The sequence below is a fragment of the Agelaius tricolor genome, unplaced genomic scaffold (genome assembly GCF_023055355.1).
Source record: "Agelaius tricolor isolate 1412-34295 unplaced genomic scaffold, bAgeTri1.0.p SCAF_1, whole genome shotgun sequence".
NCBI lineage: Eukaryota > Metazoa > Chordata > Aves > Passeriformes > Icteridae > Agelaius > Agelaius tricolor.
This window is the reverse complement of record NW_027269261.1, coordinates 37,355,378-37,381,309: the sequence shown is the minus strand read 5'-3', so window position 1 is coordinate 37,381,309 and position 25,932 is coordinate 37,355,378. Positions and strand designations below refer to the sequence as shown.

Genomic DNA, 25,932 nt, shown 5'->3' with positions numbered 1-25,932 from the left:
ATAGGCACTAGATTACAAAAAGTCTTTTAAAAATCCCCATGTTACATCTCCAACTACTTTAAAAGTGTTCCTCTTATTCATAAATTACTAATCTCCTTATCCCTTGCATCTAATTTCTAAGACATTCCATTAAATTATAAGGTGACAATGATACTGGGTTTTTTCAATGTTTCCCCATATAAATACTTTGTAATTTATTATGGAAATCATTTGTAGAAATCTTACATTAACCTGCATCCACTTTGCATTTTATTAGTCATCCAGGCATGAAATTGCTAAACATTATACACTAGATAGATGTGATTAGGTGTCTCTACTACTTACTAAAGTTACTTAAATGGGAACAGATTTAAGTCAATACAGAATTGTTTTTTCTCTCCAGTGGGGCCAAAAAGAACCTAATACCTAATTAAATTCCTTTGTCATGCCTGTACTGCAGAAGGAAATAAGGGATGTCTGCAGTTCTGCATCCCAAGCAGTGCTGAAACCTCCACCCAGCATACCACAGCACCATGTAGAGAGAGTAATCCAGGTCCCAAATATGCTACAGCTGCATTAGCTACAGATTACTGGAATGGCCGTGAGACTTCCAGCAGGGCTACCCCAGAGCTTCTCAGCAGTGCAACCTGCAAGGAAAACTCAGTTTTTCCACCTGAAGAAAGGAAGAGTCTAGGCTGCTGCTGCACAGAAATGAGAAGGCAGAGAGGAGAAGCGGGTACAAAGGAATTAAGAGCAGAGGAGGATGAGTAGCTGTGACAGCTGGTCCTGAAGGAGGGGTCAGGCTCCATGGCAGCAGCTGTTTCTGGGGCTAGGAAGAGCTCCTCAAAGTAGTAATGTTTAACATCTAAGGTCTTGTCAGAGTCCCTGTAACCTGACAAGCTAGAAGCCTTGCTCTCTCTGCTTGTTGTCCACAGCTCTGGCACAGGTAAGTAACAGGGACACGAATGCCTTGCAGGGTTTAGCTGCCTGCTGCTCTAGGCAGCTGCTTACTTGGTTTAAGCTTGTTTGGCTTCCTTTTCCAGTAGCAGTTTGGTTGGCACCTAACTGGGCATCCCTTCCTAGTGCTTCAGGGCACAATATTGTTCTGTTAAAGCTGTGCACCTCTGCCAGGACCATCTTTGCCTGTTTCAACAACCAAAGCCATGGTCTGCTTTGAAAATTGTGCAGTGTTTGAACTCATGTCTGCTTGGGTTAGCTATCAGGTAGTTTATTCAGTGATAACAAGATGTGACTCTCTTATGTGCACATAATAGCACAACCAACAGTTTTTCACACTTTCAGTATACCACACAATCTTGTTACTAACTCTGCTTTATAGACTTTTCCTTCTTATTTTCTGAGATGGGCTAATAAGTCTCACATCCTAGCCAACATGCTAAGAACAAAATTGTGTAATAGCCTTGTGTGTAGATATGGGTAGAGAAATCTGGAAGGAGCATTCTCTCTTCTCCCACAGAGGCCTGAAGTCACTTCTGACAAAAGTACCTGGATCTGACCCTGCCTTTGTCTTCTCTTCTATCCTTTGCAGTGCTTAGACTACAAGGCAACAAAGGAAGGGGGCTGGAAGCAGAAATAAGCCAATCTACATAAATCAGCAAATCAGGCTTGGGGAGGTCTAGGACAGGTTTTCTGAGCTGATGCTGTCAGTTTAACCAGCCCACCTTTTAGGTTAATGGTGCCTGATATAAGGCAAGCTCCAGGACAGAATGTTTGGCTGTAGGCACGAACTCACCAGCGCTCACTGAAGAGACTTCAGATGTAAATGCCATCAGCTAGATCTTAGGAAATGAGCCCACGGGTTGTTTTGCAGGAGTCAGAAAGGAGACTTTTACTTCCAGATTCAAAAGGAAAACATTGAAATCTCGATGCAGTCCTATGCCTAAAGCTTTTTATGTTTATAGAAAAGTGCCTCTTATAGTATTGATGGCAAATTGCCCTTAGATTGCAAAAGCTGCTCAGAGAATACAGCTGTATTTTTGAAACCATGTTTTGACAGATTGTCATCCTTCTCACAAAAGTTTGATTTTAGCTGAAATATGCATAGTAAATGTGTGTACTTTATTATAAGGAAAAAGACCAAAATTGCTCTGCAAGTACTACTATGCTTTGCAATTGCCTCATATCTGATAAAACTGGTGTCATTAGAAATGAATGCTTTTTGTTCTGTGGCATTTATCTTCATTGTAGTATTTGCAGGTTTTTCTATAACTGGCAATTGGCAAAGCCACAAATTCTGAGTAAACATAGCTTCTCCAGATGGTAAATACTCTGCTTTTAAAGTTTCCTGCTGTAAGGACAAGAAATATCAAAAGACAGGGTGTGTGGATGATGGTCTCACACGTGGTTCTGGATATAACAAAGTGCCAGAGGCAAAGTCAATCCAATACCTGAGATGTCTGGTTCACAGCAGCAGCATGACAAGGACTGTGACCTTCACAGAGGGCAGGGGGTGGTTTTAATTGACTTTGGATGGAAATAAATAACAAAGTTCATAGTATCAGAGTGAAAAATACTCAGTGTGTGTTTATGGAGGTCTGAACTGTCACCAAGATCCAAGTCCTGTCTTACTTGAGTCATGCAGCATGGTAAAATCATATTCTGTGAAATCTGGGGTTTGTGGGCTTTTCTAGAAGAAAAACAAAATCTGTATGTACTTCTCAGTCACTGTAACATCATTTGGACTTTGGAAAGTGCATTTGGAAACCATATTTTTCTAAATGGAAACCCTACAGAGAGACAACTTGGGTCATTCTGTTTGGCACTTCCTGATTGCTTTGATTTCCCATAAGGCATGCTCATATTTTCAATATAAATGTTTGCTCCAGTCAGCAGCCTATAGTTTGACTACAAAAGCTCATTTAGGATTGCAACTTGGTGCCCTATAATATTTTACATTTTCAAGGAAGTTTTTAACCAGATGTTGCTGTTGTCCAGTGAAGATAATTAATTTTTACCTATCCAGTGTTTTGTTTGTACTACTATTTAATAAAACACTCTTCGGGTTACAAAAGACTAGTTAAAGAAAATCCTGTTATTCTGATAAAGAGCAAACAACTATACATTTTTTCTATACCATATAATTATTTGGTGGTTGGAACTCAGGATATTCTGTGTGATTGGTGACTACATAGTTACACTCCTCCATTATATTTTCATTTACAAAAGGGGGAGGGGGAAGCATGGAAATACTTTCCTGATTACTTCTGTTAGGCCAAGTTTTGACTTATGAAACTAGAATGTGGTTCTTTAGAGGAATGATCTGAGATGGCTATTGGGGAAGTCCAATGTCTAAAATCTGGAAATCTTCTTATGTGCTTCTATGTGATCTTGGACAAGTACATTTAGTGTGGATCCTCGGTGGCATTTAGGTACACATATCAACTGAATTAATATTCTCCAATTTTAGGGATCTGTGGCCCAGGTTTTCTACAAATCAGGCTTCAGTCACTAAAACAGTAATAGCAGTCCTCTGTGGCTTCACTGGCATGCAGTGAAGGAGGTTTTCTTACAGTTCCAAGATGTTCTGATTCTGCAGTGATCAAAGCTGTGCAAGTATTTTAGAATGCTTATTTTGCTTTGATGTGTAATACATAACCAAACTGGTTTTGAAGACATAAAAATGTCTATTTAGTTCCATATGTGTCTTAGATTATGCATGACTTCTCTGGGATTCTCTTTAGACTATACTTAGCCTTCTCACATTACAAGAGCACTTAAAGTGCATTTTCTGGCAGCTCAATAAATAATAGACTTAACACTTGTCAGCTGTGGTTTATTTCAGACCTAGCATGAATTATAATGTAGCACTCTTTTGGTTTGGTTTCAAGCTTGATTTTAGAAGAAAGAGTGAAGTAGATGTGTTGAAGGTTGATTTCTTGATGTACTTGTTTTCCTGAGAAAGAAGGTATAAGTTGTAAGCACTTTTGTTGTATTTTAAATGAAAAGGAGAAAAAAATGAAAGGAGATCTCTGTTGGTTTTCTTTGTTCATATAGTTATGGTTTTTAAGAATCTTTGCATTGCTTGCATACTAGTTTTGCTCCAGTACTGATGAAGGTGTTGATCCTGCCTGCATTCAGTAGCTTTTAATCTTCACAATTCTTATCAGTAGTGGAGGGTCCAGACAGCCACCATTGAATGAGGGATGATGAAAAGAGAAAAGATAGAAGTGATCTTTTTAAGATGTACAAGTCAATATATTCTCACTGACAACAGGTCATAACAGAAGAAACTGATTCAGTCTATGATGAAATTACAGGTTTGATAAGAAAAATAATTGCACAAAATCAGTTTCTTCAAATCTTTTTGTAAGACTTCAGACTAGAGAATATTCTGATAAGGGATTCTTCACCATATTATATCAATAAAATCTTTTAGTGGGCTTGGTTCCAACTGATGTGGTTGGGGTCTGAGCAGGAGCATTGTCTCATCACTGCCAGGTCATGCAGTATGGATGCCTCATCATGCTTTGGTCCTTAAATCCTAAATGAGGATTTAAGAACTGGCAGATCACAGAAAGCAATGTTTTCTTTGAAGAATTTATGCAAAGTAGGGCATTGGTAGCAGCATTTGACAGGGACTGTCATCAAACCTGTCATGATTCAATACTCAATAGTGATTCAGAAGTATATAAAAAAAACTTTGCTGATGCAGCACAGCAATGATACAGATTAGTCAAATATAACTAGTGACAAAAACAAGACAATCCTCAGAAAAATGCAATGAATATGATTTGGGGCTGGAGGAAAGAGGGAGGATGAATGGTTTAACCACTGAGAAGCTTAGGAGTTTCTCTGTTTAGGTAAAACAAGCTTCAGAGGTATGTTAATTACACTATCTAAGCACCTTCACAGGAAGAAAGTATGGAATACTGAAAGACTCTATTTCAGCAGAGAGATGCAAACCAGTGGCTGGAAGCTGAAGCTAGGAAGAGTCAAAGAAGACATTAGATACAAATTTTAAAAGTGATTTGAAGACACTGTACTAGAAGTATGAGTGCATCTTTCCTCACCTGATGTCATTAATCTGGATGTGAATGTTGGCTTTGTAAGACACACCTCAGCCAAAGCATGGTCTGTCTTCAGTACAAAGCCAAGAGTGATAACTATAGGAGGGAAGAAAGGATAGTTCAGATTTCAACATGGATTGCAGAAGGCTGGTAAGAAATCTGGGTATGTGCTTGAGTTTTGCAAGAAGTCCCTAGCAGTGCATCTGCAGTGCTGCAGATTAAACCTTATCTATGACTGCCTCACTGCAAACTTCCCTGCATTCTTCTGTGTAGACACGTGGAAGGAGGTAAGGATGAAAAAGAAAAGGAATATCTGAGTTGAGGAGTAACTTTAAAATAAAAGAAGGGAGCTCAAACTTGAAGCTTTGTGCAGGGAATGGGAGTATTTTATTGAAGTTGGAAGAAAGATGATTTTAATGGTATTACTTATAAGCACTATAGGGAGATATTATCAGAGACCAAGGAAAAGGCATTTGCAGTAGGCAAGGGAGAGAATGAGAGCTGTGGTGCTTAATCCAAGGGAAAGCAAATCTTTGAAATGTTGCAAAAAAGGAAATGGTAAAATCTCTACTTCTAAAAAACCAAGCAGCATAGCATGCAAGTGACAAACTCATTTTCCTTTCATTCAAAAAAAAAAAAAAAAAAAAAAAAAAAAAAAAAAAAAAAAGCTACATTCTGATTCTGCTCCCACTTCCAAACTTAAAACACTATAAATGGCCCAGTCAGGAGTAACTGAGACTGAAGCTTCATTTTATCACCCTAGTTTTTATTCAGCATCACTGCAGACGTCATCTGTGGCATTTGAATTCTATAGAAGTGACCAGAGTTTGGTCTGATTTTACCTTTTGTTTGAATAATCATAACGATAGGAGGATTTTAAAAACAGGATCTGAATCCCTGTTGAGGTTTTTAATACCGCCTATTCTGAGGTCACTGGATTTAGGATTTCTGCTTGAGTCTATCTCATACATTTTTACAGATATTCAAAAGCCTGTAATAGCCCACACACAGGTTATATTAATTTCCAGTGCCTAAATCCCTTAAGTGCTTTGGGGATTTCCCTGCTAATCCTCTTTTTAATGCAGGGGTAGGTTTGAACCTTTGGGATTTATTCTTTGTGTTGGTTGTTTTCCAACCAAAGAATCTTTCAAGGGTAACAGCAGCAAGTGCTAAATGCGTAAAGACATAGAAAGTTTATCTGCTGTTTACATTAACACAGCAATCTGCCAGTCTTTTTCTGGCACAAGAAGGAAAAGAAAGTGTAACTATTATTAGTAATTACAGTACTTATAGTAATTTTAAACACTTACTAATATTAAATTTATGCAAAAGTATTAAGTCCTGACTGAACATCAAATCCTTTCCAAGGGCCGAGTAACTGTATTAATATTAATGAAGCCATAAAATACAAGTTAACTGACAGCATTTTTGCAGTTGCTTACTGCAACTGTATTTTGTTACTGAAAATTTATCATATTTTTCATGTCTGAAAGTAAAAAATGAAAAAAACTATCACCAACTGCTCTTTGTTGTAAGTGACATGCCTTTTCTTTATGATGCATGCTTTGCCATAAAAAGGGAGTGCTTAATGCATTTCTGTTGGGAGATGCCTATTTATTCTGACAAACTGATCAGCCTCCAGGGTGTTTCTTTGCCACAGAACTGATTCTACATCTCATCCATTATCTAATAGGATGTGAAAAGAGTATCCTGTCTCACAAAAAAAAAAAATCAGGCTTTGTTTCATTACAAGGATGTGGCAGGCCCACTCACAGACTTACTTGCTGGATATACAATTGTTAGTGAAAGGCCCAGTTATACACTCATGAATGTTTCCAATAGGCCTGTGGGGAAAACATTGGTAACATTGGTACTGAGGATCATTTATTTCAAAGGCAAGGATAAAATATGGCCTCTATAATGAGAAAATATATTTCACGTCTTAAATAGTACTGCAGGAGCTTATGAATTTTATTATTGTAATAAACACCAGTGCCGTATAAACTAGCCAGCCAGAATGTCTCTGCAAAATATATGCCCTGGTTATTTTTCTTCTTTTTCTTCATTATTTCTCCCTTTACAATGTTTATGAAAGGTTTAAAATTGTGCTTGCATGGGAAAAGAGAGATTGGAGTAAGGAAAGCAAGCTGAGGCATTGTGTGATAAGGCAGTGATAAAGTGCATACAAAACACTATCAGAGAAATGTTGTCAGTCAGATGTGCTCATAAAGAAATAAAGTCACAAAGGAAAAAGAGAGTAGGATACACAGTAGGAAATGCAATTAAACCCAGGCATAAACTTAAATGTTAAGGAATAACAACTCTTTAAGACCTTAGATATCCAGATGGAAACTCTCTATCCGTTTGAACAGAGCTAACACACCTGAAACTTTTGACCGCTAATGCCCTGCAAATCGTTGTTGTATTTAAATGATGCTGTATTACAACAATGCAGCCTCCCATACAACACACTCCACAAAAAAGTGCCTCCATTGTGAAGCTGTTTGCTAACCACCACGAGTGAATTAACAAATCAGTGTTGGTTGAAGTAAAACAAAACATTTTAGATCATTGACAAAATAGAGGAAGAAGTGACACGAAAGCAAACAAGTGATTAGGTTTGATATCTCTAGAAGTTAGAACACTCACTCCACTCCACAGCTCCAAATTTCTCTGCCTTTCTAAATAACAGGATCAATCCTTTTGGACTTGCACTATGCTTCTTTTCATAAAGGGCAGTTTCTTTAGCATGACAATAAAATATGATTGTCAGTGCTTCTTGGAAAAGTGAAAATACAGCTTGAAATAGTTCAAAATGAAAATACTAAAGCTGGAATTACTGGCAGACAAACGTTCTAGTGTCATGTCCTCCTGATATCCTTTATTCATTATACGAGAATGCAGCTCTATATCTAAAAATCAAGGCTGTTTTATAAGTCTTGCTTATAATGCCAGTCAGAGTGGCTTACCACTGAGAGATCTTTCAGAGTCTGGAGTTGCATCAAGACAGCATAGCTTTAAAACAGCATAAGAGACACCCATTCTACATTATTGACTTTTCCCTTTACCTGCAAGGACACAGAATTTAATGCAGCATTGATGGGTCAAAGATTTGACACATGTCAAGTCAGATATCTTCATTTTAGAGTTTAGAAAAGGCATCAAACCTGATACATATGAACCACTTTAGGTGGCAGAGGCAGTCAGACTGAGCTAGGGACAATTTTTTCACTTATCTGCAAAAGACATTACATTCAATGAAGCCTTATGTAAAGAAAAATGTTATTCAAGGAGAATAAAACCAGAACAACTGCTAAAAATTCAATAACGGTCTAGAGGTAGATCCCTAAACCCTGCATTAAATATCCTATCATTGTGTTCTTTCTGTGATTTTTTAAACCATCCTATAAAGGTCTATGGCAAGGATATAATTTCCTAGAAAATGATATTTCATATAGCCTTTTATAAAGTGGTCATCCCCTAGGAAAGTCAGCAATAGTTTTCTATAGAGAAGGCATTTGATTCAGAACTATGAACAGACTATTTCCATTAGCAAACACTATAGAGCAGAACAGCTTTTTTCAGCTATCACCCTTCTTCTATAAATAGATTTCACAGGAGGAAAAGCATACCCATAAACTATCTAGTATGACTTTATGTCCCTAAATGGACCATGTCACAAAATCTCATTTTTTAATAATGGCATTTGCGTTACTCCACTGATGAAATGTATAATAATAACAGCAAAATTGTTGTGTTAATGATCAGAGTGTATAATAAGATGTACAATTAGGAGGATTATGGGAATTTAATAGGAAGAGAAGGGCAAGGGATCATCTGTTGTATGACTCTTCATGATTGTAACCTGCTGTCTATGTCCCTAATGTGTTTTTATGACTGGCATGCTTTGCTTTGTTTCCCAGTCCGTGTTCTGCCGTGAATGTAAAGAAGAATTCCATGAAGGGGAATGCAACTCTCTCCTCAGCCCGCCAGGAGCCATGGCCCAGAAGGTATGGATCTCACAACTCCTGATCATTATTCCTGGCCCAGCCAGAGTGACATTTGTCAAATGGGTCCTAATTATAATCCTAAGTAAAAGCAATTATGTTCATGCTGAATTACTCCAGCCGTCGGAGTTGCCGAATTGGCTTTGCGGTGGATTTCAGTCTCTTTGATTGATAGAGTAGCCGAGTTCTGTCAGGAAAACACAGGACTCTGCCATCAGTTGATAAAGAAAAGGCCTTCCCAGTGGGTTTCTAGGGTTGTCTCTATTCAATGTGAACACTTTTGAAAGGCTTTGTATAGTCTTTCTGCCTTTCAGTTTATTTTCAATGCACCAGTCAGGAAATCATGTGGGTTTGGGCCGAATAACAGGGCTTTTTTACAGCCTATGCAGCCTATTGGTAATTTATGTTTTAGCTTACAGAAATAAAAAAATAGATTGTCTAGGCTGCAAGCTGTTAGGTGATAATTATTCTAGGTTGCTCTACAATTTTGTAGCTATTGTAGCTATAGACCTGGAGAGGAAATAGTTTTTCTCTCCTGGCATTTGCCTTTGTTTGAGATTCAAGTTTTTCTTGAAATAAATAAATCACGTAAACCACAGTTTTTCCAAGAGAAAAAAGAGGGAGAGAGAGATTGAAAGAACAGAAAACATATCCCCTAAATATCTCACAGCTTGATGCCCAAGCTGCACTCCTAGGTAGCAGAAAACTGGTATTCAGATATCTGGCAGATTTGATGCTAAGAAGAAACTCAAACCCTGAGCCTCCGCACAGTCCAATGTGGCAGATAAAGGTTTGTGGGCAGGTGCTGATGAGGGCTTGCATCCAGCCAGCTCTCAGGGAGGTGTGCCAAGCTCCTGTGACTGCCTGCAGGCAGGCTCTGTCTGAGGCTGGCTTCTGGGGACTCACCGAACACAGACTGACAGGGAGCTGAAATTCTCTTCTGAGTCTTTGCCATGTGCTACCTGGAGATGGTTCATAAGCCATACTTTGCAAACCTTGACCTGTGTAGAGATTCTTCTCTTTAACCTTTCTCAGTGAAGCTCTTCTAATTTATAAAAAGAATTAGCATTAGTTGAGACAGAATGAAACAGCCTGTATCCTCCTAGTCAGTCAAGGTATCTACCTCTGTTGACCTGGAACATGTGTATTTTATCAGACCCAAAATCCATCTACTTTCCCAGCCTCTAGTGATTTGTGATGTACATATGGTATTTTATGTTTAGTAGCTATTGGCATTTTTTTTTCTCCATGAGTTTGTGCAACCCATTTTTGAAGCCATATGTATATATAATAAGGAGATTTGCAGCTTAGCCACCCTCCACGAAGAACAGTGTAATTTTCTTTGCAATAGCCTTAGAGCAGTCTTCTGGTTCCCATTCACATTTATATAAAAAACAAAGCAACTTCAACAGAGACATTGAGAGATGCTTAAAGCATTCAACAGCCTAGCAAGGCAGGAGACCAAGGCTCAATGTCTTACCTGAATTAAACTGAACTATAACTTGAATACATCTCAACATAAACAGAGAGCTCTGTATATTCTGTATAAGTATATAGTTACTTATGCTTGGAGTTTTGCCTCAAGTACTGAAAGTGTCATGGAATGTAAAAAGTGAATTCAACAATGTTGGCTCTGTGGAAGCTAGAGTTCATGTAATTTTTATCTTCTAAGGCAGAAATAAATGTATACCAGGAAGAATCAGAATACCATAGGAAGAAGTAATTTATTTTAAATATTTGAATATTGCCATTGCTTTTCCTTATAACAATGGGAGCACTTCACCCATCTGATTCGATCTCACAGCACATGAATTGCACCCAATCAGACCTGTTAACTTAGCAATGTTGACTACTGTTGCAGTTCTAGTGTCATGTGAATGTTCTTGCTGTTCCTGAAAAATGGCCTGCACTCTCAAGGAACTGTTCCAGAATAGCTAAATGATGGTACCAGAATAACTCTTGCACCTATACAAATCAGGTCCCCTGCACAGACAAGACCACAGACTAAGCAGGATTCATTGAGACTCCAGTCTAAGCTGAAGTTAACTGATTTAGGTCCGCCTCCTCTTCCTCTATGAAACTGAGAGCGGCACTAATGAAACATCGCCACGAGGCGGTGCTGTGCCACTGAAGGAATGTTTTCCCTCATTTTCATCAGCCAGGCGAGCAAACCCAGCGGCAGCAGAAGCAGGGCGAGCGCAGGGGCTGCTGAGATGCTGCTTTCACCGCCCAGCATCCCCGCAGAGCCGCCCTGCGCTCAGGGCTCCCGAAGCGGGCACACAGACCATTCCGGGGCATGTATGGAGAACAGGACTTGTGGGATAATTTCCATCTCTCTCCCTGAAATCAGTGTAAACATTTATCCACCTGTGCTTTCAGGCTGTCTGTTCCACTTGGCATCACCTGCCAGATGCATAGGTCTGTGTGTCAGACCTAACTTGCTGTGATTGTAGTGCTTGGGGAGGCTGTGAGAAGGTTTGTTTTATTTTTGTCCATGGTCTGTTTCAAGGTAGGAATAATACACTTCCATGTCTCCTGTTCATGCAATTTGACTCCTGTCTGGATCCTTTCCATATCATTTATTTTATCAAGACATCTTATTGCCACAACTTCTGCCAATCGAATTTAAAGATCAAACAAACACACTGCCACTAAACTGTTCCTCTCCAGAAGAGGTGCAGGATACACAATCAGTTTCAGGGAATTACTACCAATAAGAAAAATGCAGGGTTTGCTTTATCCTCTAGTAGCTGTAGTAGTGAAAGGACCTTCTCTTGCCTTCACATTTCTGCAAATGCCTGCAGGTCTCTGATGTTCAACAATATGAAACACTGTGGACAGGTTCAGACCTCAGTTAGCATAACAGAGGTGAACATGGTGGAGCATGAGGAGTGTGACAGAGGTGAAAGAAAAACCAAGAAGGAGAGTTGTTGCAGAGGAATTGGGTGACCAGTAGTGGATGGCAGCATGGAGAGCAGGAAGAGCTGTGGTGGCACTCCATGCAGCGCTCCTAAGGTGTGTCAGGGCACTGCAAGGGCTGTCTGCTTCCTGGGGACTTCCCATGTGTCAGGGCAGGGTATGAGGACAGGGATGAGCCAAAATGGTGGAAGGTGGGTCCACAGGTGGCCTATGACTGGGCTGGGCAGGGATGTGGGGAGCTGGAGATAGGCCCTGCTGCAGTGCACCAGGCAGTGGCATGGGTTCCTGGGCCGTGAACAGGATGCAGGGATTAGCAGGGCATTGGGACAGCAAGGTCTGATGGTACCCTCAGAGCCTGACACCAGTTTGAGAAGACTTGGAGAAAGAGATCTCTCAGAAGCAGAGATAGAGCCTGATGTAGAGGAATTTGAGTGTCCATGAAAGCCAAGAGCTGACTGGAGGGACTGTAACCTGTCAGATGGAGCGGAAGCTCCAGAAAGAGGAAAAGAAAGAGAGATGTGAAATGACATGGCACAGCTATGAGGGTCCAGGAAACATAAATGGTGGTGGTGAAATGGGCCTGTGCTTGGGCAGATGTCCAAAGGAGGGAGGAGGAAGCCTGAGGTACAGAGAGGGGAGTGTAGCTAGTGGGTCTGTGAAGGAGGGCAGAGAAGGATGGAAGGGGCAATGGGGTGAGTTGGCAGGAGGAAGGAAGAGGGCAACCATGATTGCAGGACATAGGAGGGATAAAGCAGGTGCCACCTGTGCATCTCTGAAAGCCTATTCCAAATGAAAGATTTGGAAGCTTTAGGGAAGCTAAATGGCATTACTGGCTGCTTGGGGTAAAAGGCAAACTCGGCAGCAAGCATGCAGAGAGCAGCCCAGCTTTAACTACTGGCGTATCCTGACCTTTCAGATCTGTGCACAGATATTGCTTGGTCCATTGGGAAGGATAAAATGTTCTCTTTCTGCTGAAAAGTCTACTTTTAGCCCAGATAGGCCATTGGAAGCTTATCTTAAACATTTACCTACTGGTGCAGGACTGATTATTTCCCATCTTAGTGTGCAAATTACATTATTTCAGGGAAAATAAAATTTATCTGTGGCAATATAAGTTGGGAAGCTTTGTTTTAAAACCATTGCAGCTTCCTGGAGCTGTTTGAACTTTGGGATGACAGAAGAAATCATATTTGATGAATTGAAAGGCACAGTGTGCATGATGGAATCAATGACACGGTAAAGGTGACTCCAGCCAGATTTAGGTTTAGAAATAACCACATAGTCCCTGCAATGTACACCACAAAACCAAGCTTCCTGGCCTCTTTTAACCTCACACATAGACTGTGCTGGTGGGGAATCTAGCCATAAACCAGCTTCCTCTGTAATTTCCCACCTTAAAATTAGCCTAGCTTTCCTAGCACAAAACCTTTCTAGATGGTTTTCCTGTTACAAGGATAAGCAATGCACCTTCTTGCTCGCTAGCACTGGACAATAAAATGTGGCCACATATTAGATTTGAACTTTTTCAGAGTAGCTCCCAGGATGGTTTCAGTGCTGGGCATGTTGATGAGGAAGCTGGTTTATGGCAAGGTAAACTGTAATAGCAATGGCACTGATGTAGAAATGGTGCCCAGGTAAATAAGTGAGCAGAATATGGGGCACTGAGTCATAAGTGTTTGGGGGGGGGAAAGGTAACACAACCTGGATGAAAATGTGTTATTAAAAAGTATGTTTTAGCATTGGTTCTATGGAAAACTTTCTCCAAGAAGCTGCTGATTATCTTGTCCTACCAAACTCCTTAAAAATCCTGTCAGAACATACCTAGTCTTACTCCAAGCCTTAATTCCAGCTAGTCAGAGAAGGAGTCAGTTCTAGCAAGTCTGGCCCTGCAATCCATGCAATCCATTAAAATCCTTCTCTAAGTATTCATCTTCAGCTGCTGATGCAGCTAAAAATTCTTACCCATTTTTCACATACAGGTTAGAGACTAAGTGGTGTAAATTTCTGCCATTTTGTTACATTGAAAATCTCATTACCTGCTAAAGGTGTTCATTTCAGACCATGTTCACTGTATATGCAAACTAAAAAATGTATTGCTGGTTTTATCAAAGTCTTAGCTTATCAATGAAGTAATTTTAGCCTATTTACAATAACACTAGGACTTACAGTTCAAATTATAGTTAAAATAAAGGATATGCAGGTTTTCTGGTAGCACCCATTTACCCAGTGTTATTTTTAACCTTCCACTCCTTGCCTGGGTTCTGGGTTCAATAGCTGCAGTCTGGAATGGGCTGGTATAGTGAAACCTTTACCAGAAGGAGCATGATGTTGATATTGAAGGATTTTTTTTTTTCCTTCCTATTCTGTAATCTGCTTGGAGTCAGTGTTATTTGTGTGTTAGCAGACTCCTTCTCTGACACACAAGCCAATGTTGGTGTGTTTTATCCAAGTCAGTTATGCCTTTGTTCTCTCTGTTGTCCTCAAGGCTGTTTTTACCCATTCTTCAAGGCTGTATTTGGGTAAATGACCACTTGAATGCAGTTTATAATGGTGGGGCCTCCCATATCATCCTGTGCATCTGCTTTCAAGGCTTCTTCTATCATCCCATGCCATTACTCCTCTGCACAGCATTTTATTGTAGGGTGAGAGACAGTTTGTTCTGACCAATAGTACCTATAATGGTCATTCCTGCCTGTCAGTTACAAGAATACATGGAACTGTTGAACCAAGCCGTAATACAAAAATTATACAAAAGCAGAACAGGGGAATAGTCACCAGATCATTCAATAACTGATGTCACAGGCTAAACCAAATCTCTAGGCATGCCAAGACAAGTTCAGATAAAGCCTGATGCGTCCTGAGGCTCATGGTGCTGGCTTTGCACAAAGGCTGTGGTCTCTTACAATAAATGGTAATACCATTTTTACTGAGGCATAAAGATACATGTTTTAAACCTTCATCTACAGTCTTTTCCAGTGTAAAATTATAGCTAGTGCTGTAAAACTTGACTTCAACTCCACTCTTAACCTGTGGGACACTGCCTGTCCTGGCTGTATCCCTAAGCTGGAGGCCTTTGTCACTTAATCCCAAAGCCCTTTCCAGACCCAGCACCCTCAAATCAAACCTCAGCTGTTCTTGTTCAGAACTCAGCCCTCACAGTCCTCAGGTAGCTAACATGGGATCCAGGCAATAGCTCTGTTGTTCTGTAACTGGCAGTATAAATTTATCCAGCACCTCTGTCAGCCCAGGAGCCCATCAGGCCTAGCCAAAAGCAGAGCAGTCAATGCCTCAGCTGAGTCAAACCTGACCCTCTTCATCAGCACACACTTCCAGGGCTGCCCTCTAACCAGAGTTTGTGGGCTCACACCTGACTCGAGCATGATGTCCTAGGTGAACAAGTGGCTCCAAGCAAACCCCTTGGATCACTTCCCAGACGTGTTTTTTGCTGCACAGGTGAAAACATAAAGGCACATTCATGTGCTCCTGCACACACACCCAGGAAAGCCTGTCACAGCACCTGGCATGCTGCTGAAGGCTGTTGGAATGTAGCTCCTGGAAAAGCTCCCAGCCCCTCTTCTATTCCCATTTCCTCCTGTGTGCAGGTCTCAGAGTTGACAGTAGGGGGTATGAAATGCTCAGGTATTGCCTGCCAGGCTTCCTTCTCCATCGTGGAAGATGCTAACCTCCCATGCTGTAGATTTCCAGCAAGCATGTAGGGTTGTGAAGCTAGGTCTCTAAGCAGCTAATGATAATGATAAATACTAAATGCTAACCACAAAAAACATGAATTATTTCCCTGCATTTTAGTGAAAGGAAAAGCTACTGAAAAGGTTCATCATACATAGTATCTTTCAATGAGTCCTGAGTCACAGTTTGAAATGCAAAACATCTATTATTAGGCCATTGGTTGTGGTTTTTTTCCCATCTGGTAAATTTTAAAAGTTAAATAAAACATGACTGTACAAGGAATGGCACACCTAACTTGATCTCTAAAATATCTTAAACAACTGAAAAACAAACTGAGGCTCGGGGTTTTAGTATTTGGTATACTCACAATGTCAAGCTCAGGACATTTCAACCCATAGGTGCCTAATTAAAGGAGCAAGAAAAATAACTATAACCGGGAAATGTCCTGTAAAATTAATTTCTGTGTTATAAATAAAGATGCACCAGAGGAAATCTGAGCATAGGTCTTAACTTTCTGTCTAATGAGAAATAGATGATAACTATATAGAGAGAATTTTAGCTTTCCTATTTTGGGCAGCAATAAAGCAAAAAAGGGGTGACAGACTGCTTTTGTTTATGAGGTTAAGCTGACAGTCATTTTCAGCAGTGTTGCCACTTACGAGAGAAGGCACGTTCTTTATTCTGCTCATGGAAAACAGTTACATAAGAATGACCTGTATTAGATTATATTTTCTGCTTTAGATCAGTGCAAATCCAATATTCACCATCTACCTGAATTTAATTCATTATATGAATGGCTGCAACACACAGAGTGAGAACATTGATGTGCAGTGTCACCAAACCAGAGCACTCTTTCTTCTTGTATCCAATATAATACCCTGTGTATATCAATTTGATTTTAACTAGTTGCTGTCATCACAAAGCAGCTCTTTCATTTTATGTCAGAATTCCCTAGGCACACTAGACAAATTGGCTCATACAAAGCTGCTTCATGTGGATTTAATGGGATCATTGTAGTACTGGCACCTCTATTTTTCCTGTGTGTGAAACATAATCTCATTGAATGAATATCTTTTCTATTCCTTATCTATAGCCACATTTTAGTGTTTTGAATTAGCCTAAATCTGTCTCTAAAATAGAGCAATAGTCCCATAGCTATGCACACCTCTCTTTGTGAGATTTTTACTCTAAATGGCTCAAATAATCCATTTTCTTCCAAAACCCTCTAACCTATCTAGTGCCCTAGACACCTGCTATTTTTACCCCCTGCAGTAAAAGGCAGCAATAAACATGGCAGTTTATTCATGTGATCATGTTCATAAAACAGCCCTGTTGAAGTCAAGAAGACACAATAAATTTAAGTTGCACTGTCACCATCCATTGTAGATCAGTCTTCAACAGCTGAGGCTGCTTTTGCTTAGAGCTCTAGCTCTAGTGGGCTGTGTTAACCTAAATATTATGGTGGGATGAACATTGCTCATGCACAATGAATTAATCTTTGTCTTCCTTTCAAGTGCTTTCAAGTATACATAGCTTTTCTCACATTCTTGTTAGAAAATGAGTAATACTTCCTGTTTTGAGACATCTAAACCCTTTTAAAATTCTGTATTTCACACGAAGTGAGATAATTTTACATATTTCTATTACCCTAAATAAAAAGCTTATTTTTGCAAGTAAAATTATCTTAAAACCAAGCATTTCTGACCAAAAGCAAATGTATTTTGGATTTTAAAAAAAGCTTCACTAGGATACATTTTTTTAAAGTTATGCATGACCAGCTTTTTTTGTTTATTGGGGAGAGATGAAGCACCAAGGGCAAACAAACAGGAATACAGAAATTACATCCACTTAAAGCAAAGCACAAAAAAGGTTAACAGTTGCATGTTCTATTCTGAATTAAGGGTCTTCAATTTTGAGATGTTATCTATACCAGGCAAAATAAGCATGATCATTAAAGAAGTGTGCTAACATAAGGCAGTATATAATTCGATGGATGTCAAAATTTAACACTATGTATCTAAGACCTCTGGTATTTTAAACAAGAAGCTTTGCCATGAATGTTTTTAATCTAGATGGTACTGCTTAGTTGCTGTCTGCAAACATCTTCTTCATTTGCTTCAGTGTGGTTCTACTGACAGGTCGATGTGTACTCTATCACCTGAATGAGATGCTGCTCTAAGAAGGACACTTTATTTCTATTTCAAGATACTTTTTGTCCCTGTAGGTCTCTTTCCAGTACTGCATGATATTGATTAACTGCAAAGAAACCATTCCATGTACGTGGTTTTGTATTGTTGTATGGTCCTTGGCAGTCTTTGTGGTCTCTTTATCCCTGGTAGTTTTTCCAAAAGATTCAGCATAGGAACAGAAGTAAATCTATGTCCTTCAGGATGACCCAGAGATAATAAGACAACCTTTTGCTCCTGTCACCCAAAGGAAATACTGAAGGGGGGATATTGAATAGTGCTTACAACAGCTCTTTCTGTAGCTTGCTGTTATTTATGGGTATTCATTCCTGGTCATGATATGCAGCACAGTTGAGAGTCAAAAAAAAATTATTCATAAAGTGGCATGGATGAAATCTAGTAGCTTTTCCATAGTGCTGGGACAAATGTTCCATACTAACTGGGGAACAAGAGCATATTGTGTTGAGTGAGTATCAGAAGTGATCCAAGTCCCCTGTCCTCAGCAGACTGACATGTGATGCACACCTGGAGCATCTCTGAGCTTCTTATCCAAGACCAGGCAGAACAAGCAAAGTTAGAGACCCCTCTGCTTGACAGACCTGGGCCATTTTCAATGAGGTTAGGTTTGCTAGTTTAGGATGTACGAACATGATTTAAATAGACACAGGTAATGAAGAATTGCCATAGACCTTTTCTTTATTGTTGGAAGAAAAAATGCAGATAAGTATATGTGTGCTTGCCATCACTGGGTGTGGAGCACTAAATAAAGCACATAAGCACTGAAGGCTTATGGATCTGGATGGCATGATTTCTTCACTGAATCAGAGGGACTCCATCACTGTGCCATTTCTCTGCATTTGGTTCATGCAGCAGGAAGTTTTTAACTTAGCATTCAGCAAGACTGGCATTCAGCAAGGAGGCGTGTTTCAGCTCTAATGGGCTGAAATACCATGCTACTGCATCTAGTTCATGCTAGACTTTTTGCAATGGAAAATACTAAAAATAATAATTCACTGCTGTTCTCAGCAATTTGTTCTTAGTGAGCTGCATGTGTGTGGCTAGAAGTTGTTTCTTTTAGTTATTCCTAAGGTCTCCCAATTTTGTTTGCAGAACAACGATCAAAAATGCTTATACAAATAAAGTTAGAAGTTTGGTATGTGAAAATTTGCCTCAGTGTCCTTTGCTATTAGATCACAACAAAGACATGAAGATGGAGAAAAAAGTATGTTTGCAAGTACTAAAACATTGGATTTGGACTATTTGAGAAAACAGCCAGTGTGAAGCTCATCTGGACTGATTACAAAAATTTAAAATACTTCTGGTCTTCTCATTTAGTGCCTCTGAAAAGAATAGCAATGTTTTGTCACTGCTGTAGTGATTTTCAGTTGCATGCATGTTAAGCAATGAGCTCCCATTAAAATGAGATATCATCTTATTTTCGTCACAGGGGAAACTGAGGCCCAGGTCAAGCGTTCCCCCCTCTCCCACTCTGCCTCTCTCAGCTAGCTCAGATTGCTTGCAAAAGTCATCCTTCCTTAAGGATGTAGGTGTTGAAAAATCAATACTAGATTATGTTCTTTGCTATTAGCCTGAGCAGCCTTTTCTATTTCCCAGAACTTACTAATGTGCTGTTGTATAGAGGTCATCTTTCTGCCAAATTGCTGAATAATCCAGCAGGGTGCAGGGCTGAGTTCCCTCTCTACAAGCAGAGAGACAAGAGTAAAAGTCATTTCTAGGATACAGATAAGAAGACTTCATTCACTTTAGTCACCTCTACATGAAAAAGATAAGAAAATTGGAGAATCTTAAGTGAGGAGCAAAAAAGGCATTCATAGACTGAGGAGACTGATGTAGGTTGTAAAATAAATAATGGCAAACATATTATTAGTGTTTCCTGATTAAAATAAGGCAGTGCAGGTTGTTGTTGTTTTGTGTTTTGGTTTGGTTTTCCTTAAATGCATATTGCAATGGCCACTAGATGAGCTGGAAATAAATTTCTGCAGATGTTGGTCTTTGTTATTCCATTTTAACTGAGGTCATTTCAGCCAAGGATGGAATCAAGGCACTACTCACTCTCTACTCTGTTTTATCAATACTAGATGACCAGAATTCAAGTGGAGTTATGGCTTTGTTGCATTGCTTAAAGTTGGGCCAATTTCCTTTTTCGGTCTTACTAGAAATAAATATATTAAAAATTATCCATATAAATAAATATAAAAGTCTATCCACATAAAAGCCTATAAGTATTTAGAAGGTATACACTAACTTACAGGAATTGTTATAAATTAGTTTTGTTTAAGTTCATCATTTTCCCACATGCTTGAATAAAACCATATTATGAATGGAGAGAGCAGAGCTTCAAGGTTGGAACCTCCATGCATTGTTTATAGGTAGTGTTCACATGGTTGCCAGCCTTGTGTGATGAAAATTACTCAAGGCACTGCCATTCTCTTTTGTCCTTGTGGTATCATTTTAGGTAGGAAGCAGCCAAATAGGCCACTTGTGTAGATTATGTAATTTTGTCCCAGTCATAAATAGGACAACACAGGAATCCCTTTTATACTCTTCATGATGACTTTTTCCTTCTGTGTCATTCTGAGCATTTCATAACTCAAGTGGGGTTTTTTTGCTTTTTTTCCAAAATTTTTGTTTATTCTTTGTGCATGTTATATTTGTGTAGGGTTACATTGGAATGAAACTCAGACCTCCAATACAAAAGAGTACAGTTTATTATGAAAAACAATTTCCTTCCAGGCACCCCCACCATCCTGCATTACCAAGTGTTGCACTTCCTTGGTGTTTTTGTTTTTCTTTCAAGAAGGGCTTTAATCTCTGAAGCAGAATCAAACCTGTGGTGTCTAACATGTGATGTTGTCAGCCAGGTTCACCTGACTCCTCCTTTGCCTTCCCTTTTGCTTTACCTGTCTTGGTGCATTTGCAGCATGGCTTGATGCCCCAATGAGTGCTCTCTCTCTCTCTCTTTGCAGGGGTTTGTAGTTGATGAACATGCAGCCATGCAAGCTCGATGGGAAGAAGCATCTAGAGAAACAATCAAGAAGACAACCAAGCCATGCCCCAACTGCAATATTCCAGTAGAAAAAAATGGTAAGATTATTAGAGATCTTGTACTTACCTGTTTTTTAAAATTCATTTTATAGTATAAACATATGAATGTTCAGGTGTACATATGCATAATATTATTCCAAAAGGGGGAGAGAACAAAAAGCTTGAATAATTCCTTGTGTCACCTTAACTAAATTATCTTGAAAATGCTAACTAAATCACTCAGTTCTAAAACCACTAATTAAGCCTCACAAAATGTCCAGCTATATTTTAGATAGGGGAAATGAGGCATTGGATGTAGCATTCATATGACAGAATAGCCAGCTCGTTACCCAGACTTTCCATTGTCACTGGGAAAAAAAGACATTTGTAGGGTAAAATTCATCTCCCGATGAAGCAGAACATATGTAGGCCAGAAAATCACACCTAAAAGTGGGGTGTGAAGAATTAGTCCTGCTGTAGATGTCTACACAGTATAAGGCTGAATTTGGGTGAGATTAATCCCAACCCAGCCACATGCCCACGGTAGAAAAGCAAGTTAGAGGAAGCAACATGAGTCCTGACAAACAGTTTGCATTAATCAGTGCTTACCATGTAGGAAGAAAAGTAATCTGCTGGCATTGGGATGTTTAAAATTAAGAACAGGAATGGTAAATAGGCTGTAATTTATAGGTTAATATTGTTCCAAGATTTAATTGTATTTATGTTAATTAATAAAAATGTATTAACATGATTGCCAAAATATTATACAAATACTTAGAGGGTGCTTCCCAGTCTTGTGACATTCACATGGGACACTGAAAACACCAAATAAGGCACTATGAACTTCAAGGGGAGAACACTTTGAGCAGTGACACTGCAGAAATATTACTGGGGAAGAAATAGGACAAAATCCTGAAATCTGGGGTTTGATGAAAGAAAAAGCAGTTGGCAGATGGAAAGTGGGAGACACCTTCAAGCACAAGAAGCAGAAGGAAAGAAAGCTTGAATTGAAGAGTGGGAATGTGAGACAAGATTTGGCGTAGCGTGGAGAGCAAGGTGGGCAGCAGAAGAGAGATAACAGAGGCCTAGGTCAAAAAATTATTTACAGATTTGTAGAACAGACTGAAAACCAGAAATTTTAATCTGATTAGAAATAGACAAATTATAATGGTGACTATTTATATTCAGGAGTTTGTGCATAGCCAAACAAAACCCCCTTCTGGTTAGGCTTGAAGGAGTGGTAAGACCTTTACTTTCTCTTAGACTCTGAGCACCCTACTTTAGTTGCCCTGCTTTGAGCCAAGTTTTGGATTGGATGTTCTCTTAAGGGACCTTCCCACCTCAGTGATTCTGTCATTTTGCAAACAAAATCACAAAGCTTAAAAAGTGCAGTGTTTGCCTTCTTCTTTGGTCATGGGTACTGCACATGCCAGCTTCTAGGCTGCCATTTGTAAACTTAAAGAAACACTTCAGAGCTGCCAAAGTACAGCTGCTGTCAAGTGACTGACAACTGTATCCTGATGTCTGCCAGCAGTCCTCATTTGGGAGGAGTACACTGACTCCACATGGGAGAATAATTCTGCTCTCCTTCCCCATAGTCTGTGGACAGTGTCTTTTACAAGGGACAGTGACAATGCCAATAACTTTTCTGTAACAGTCCACATAAACTTCAGGCATTGTAGAATATTTCTGGGTGCCAGGAACTTTCCTGTAATAGCTGAAGTGAAAGAGAGAAGGCCCCAGTCTGAGTGAGTTTAGACACACATCCATGTCTCTCAGAGAGCTGCTGTACTCACAGAGCTGTAGGTCCCATTGCTTGAGGCACTCTCCACTCCTGACTGCTGATCTCAGCTGCCATGCAGCAAAGAATAACAAGATTTGTGCAGCTTAGTAGGGGGAGCACACATTTTAGAGAGGGCACCTCATGGGTTTGGGTCCTGCACCATGACAGAGATGAGTTTTACCCAGTGATGGCTTAATACAAACTGTAAGAGAAGACTAGATCTAAACTTTAAATAAACTGGAACATGGAGGCTGGCCATTTGTATGTTTACATTTAAATAAGATAAAAATCTTTCTGACACAGTGCCTTTCTCACACAAAGATACAAACTGACAAATAGACCTTGCTATCACAAGTGGTTTTCTCTCTTTGTCAGGTGAAGCAGAGAGGCCTATTTTAACAAACTAATTCTTGTTTGTTTTTGCCTTCTGAGAAACATTCTGGAGTGGCATTTTTAAAAACATGGTGTAAGGGCAGCAGCTCATACAGTAGGGAACACACACTCCCTGTACTTCCCATCACCATTTGGAGTCAAACCAAGATGACATTTCAGCATTTCTTCATGCTTTTCTCTCAGTTTGAATTATACAAAAGATCTCTTTGTGTGGTAAGCAACATAATTCCAGTTTGAAGTGTAGTTCTGTAATGACCTTTGACAATGTTAATGTTTATATATTACAAAATAAACTTTTGATCAAGGTTATGAGCAGAGATATTAAAGCTGCTCTTGTGGTATGGAGAAGTAAGAAATCCAACATGCAAAAAAACATTTATATGATCAAAAGGCTCCTTCAGATACTAAAAAGGTCAAATCAACTTAAATTACTAATGTCATTTTTGTGTGATCAGCAGTCAGCAAGTCTATCTCCTGATTTACCAACTTTGCAAATCTTGCAAATCTTTGAATCCAAATTCAAAAAAGGATTTAATTTTGTTTATCTTCTGGCTCACAGCTGGACTAGTGTAAGTAACCTTGAGGAGGTACCTCCAGGACTGCTTTGAAAGGCCATAGACTATCATCTCTTTTCCCTTTCCCTAGCATAGTCTTTTTTAATTTCCTCCTACCCCTGCAGTCCCTCAAGTGAGAAATGCACATTAAAGCCCAATAAGAGATGAGGAGCAGGTTTTAGAAAGCCCGGGGAAATATTCTTTGGGTTTGTACTTTTCTTTTATTAAATAATTTACTTAGTTGGTAAATTAGTGTCGAAGAAAGTTGATTTTAATGCTCTTAATTGTTGATTAACATCTCTAAGTGTTTTCCAAGTACCAAAGCCATTCTGTTGCTATTTTGCAGGTGGCTGCATGCATATGAAATGTCCTCGCCCTCAGTGCAGGTTTGAGTGGTGCTGGAACTGTGGCCTGGAGTGGAACAGAACCTGCATGGGAGATCACTGGTTTGAGTAGCAGGGCTGAGGCCAGTCTGTGCTGCTGCTAAAGCTTGTTTTTATCAGGCTCAAATTCTGAACCACTTGCTTAAACAAAAATCCCAGTGGTTTTAGGGACACAGAGTTCAGAAGCTGGCCTAGTTTGTTGGCTTTTTGCTTTATTGCATATGCAATCATACCAAAATCACATTGAAGTTATGCCAAGGCTTTTAAATCCACTAAGTTAAAAGAACAATTGTTTTAATGGACAAACTTGCTCATCATGGTACAAAGAGGGGTAAATTACAACTTTTTGAACTTGTGCAGTCTATCAAACATGAACACTTGGCAGGGTTACCATGAGGAACCTTACTTGACATTTATAGTCAGGAATCCATAATTCTTGCAAAAGGGAGCAACCTGCATATGTGTGTGTGTCTGAGTGTGTGAGCATCAAGGGGGGGTGGAAGATGTTTCCTGCATCATCTGCTTTTTTTCTTTGACCACTTCTTCACTCATTCAGCACAATTTTTGATTTCAAGGCAGCATTTCTTAACAGCATTTTTGGCAGAGGGAAGGCTGTGGCTCCTTCGTGTTTTCTCAGGGCTTCTTCCTAACAGGCTTTCTGCAGGGATTTTGCTTTCAAATGAAATTTTCATGGAAACACCCAGCTTTATGCCATACTTGTGCTTGTGTATTTGTGATATACAACACAAAGCCAGCCTGCCTACTCATTATAGACTTTGTTGCCATGGAAAGATTAGCTAAGGATGCAGTTTCAGCCCTGTCCATGGCTGTTGGTGCGGTGGTGACTGGATCCAATTGTGTGTTGTGCAAGCTACACTCACAGGGTTTCACTTTTCTTGTACTTATGGAAGCTTTGGATGTGGCAAAGTGAAGCAGGAGGAGACTTCTCAGGGCTTTTCTCAACCATGATTCTTCTAAATTGAATTAGAATATGGGTTTGTTTCTGAAAATACATTTATTGTTCCAATGGTGTGGGGTAGAGAGACAGCTTCATTTTACAATGTTAACACACTATGTAAAGTTTAATAGCATTTCCAAGTCTGAACAATTTTACTGTTTGTGATCTTTACATTGATGTTTTAGTCTGAAATGAAATGGGTAATGCCCACATCCAACACACCATGTAAGGATTTGCACAGTTTAGTTCTGGGAAAAAAACGCACAATAAATAAAGAGGTCAAAATTTTAAACTTTATTTCTTTTCTTTTTTTTTTTAATACAAAGTAAGTGAGTACAAAAATACTGGGTGGGTCATGCATTGCCTTGACTGATTCAAACTCCCAGCTGAGAGGCAAGCCCTTTGATCAAGACATAATGTTAGCACAAAATAAGTTCCATAACCATGGTCTTCTTTTATCAGATTTGAACTAATATTTTGTATGGCATGACTGTAGAGTCCTGAAAATATGGGTGGTTCTCATATCAGTGCAGAGCATGAAGCTTGAGGCATGAAAAAAATCCCAGGCTCGGTAGAAAAAATGTCCAACTGCTAAAGCCAATGGAATATTCATCTTTCTAAACCGGAAGTGACATTAAAAGTGTGCGGAAACAGAAGAATGAAGGTATGAAGTACCAAAAATGAGAGTGTGAACTGGTAGAGGTAAGAAAATGAGAAAGAACAGAAGTGGCAATGAGAAGACAATCAACATTTCCTAAAGGTAATTTTCCTGTTTGGTACTGCTGAACTAAAACTTATGCAGGAGTAGCTACAATGAAGTGTAGGAATGCATTTGAATGCTGCAATGTAGCTCATTTAAGTATTTTGTCTTAACAGGGGTATTTTACTGTGAGTTCTGATTATCTCATTATTTGATTTTTCCTATATCTGGGTCTGTTTTATAATTTATATGGCTAGTTTCCAACAGGCTAGGGGAAAAGTAACAATGCTTAATTTTACTTTTATCATGTA

At 39.4% G+C, this 25,932-nt stretch overlaps 1 protein-coding gene across 1 annotated transcript in view; it reads left to right on the top strand.

The window, feature by feature from the left end:
• The window catches only part of PRKN (parkin RBR E3 ubiquitin protein ligase), a 674,995-nt gene extending 649,782 nt beyond the window's left edge, over positions 1 to 25,213 (top strand). The window contains exons 10-12 of the mRNA XM_071430404.1: positions 8,930 to 9,016; positions 20,793 to 20,910; positions 23,927 to 25,213. Coding sequence (XP_071286505.1) covers positions 8,930 to 9,016; positions 20,793 to 20,910; positions 23,927 to 24,036 — 315 coding nt within the window. The 3' untranslated portion in view covers positions 24,037 to 25,213. The remainder of the gene's footprint in view (positions 1 to 8,929; positions 9,017 to 20,792; positions 20,911 to 23,926) is intronic.
• The last annotated feature ends 719 nt before the right edge of the window (positions 25,214 to 25,932 follow it).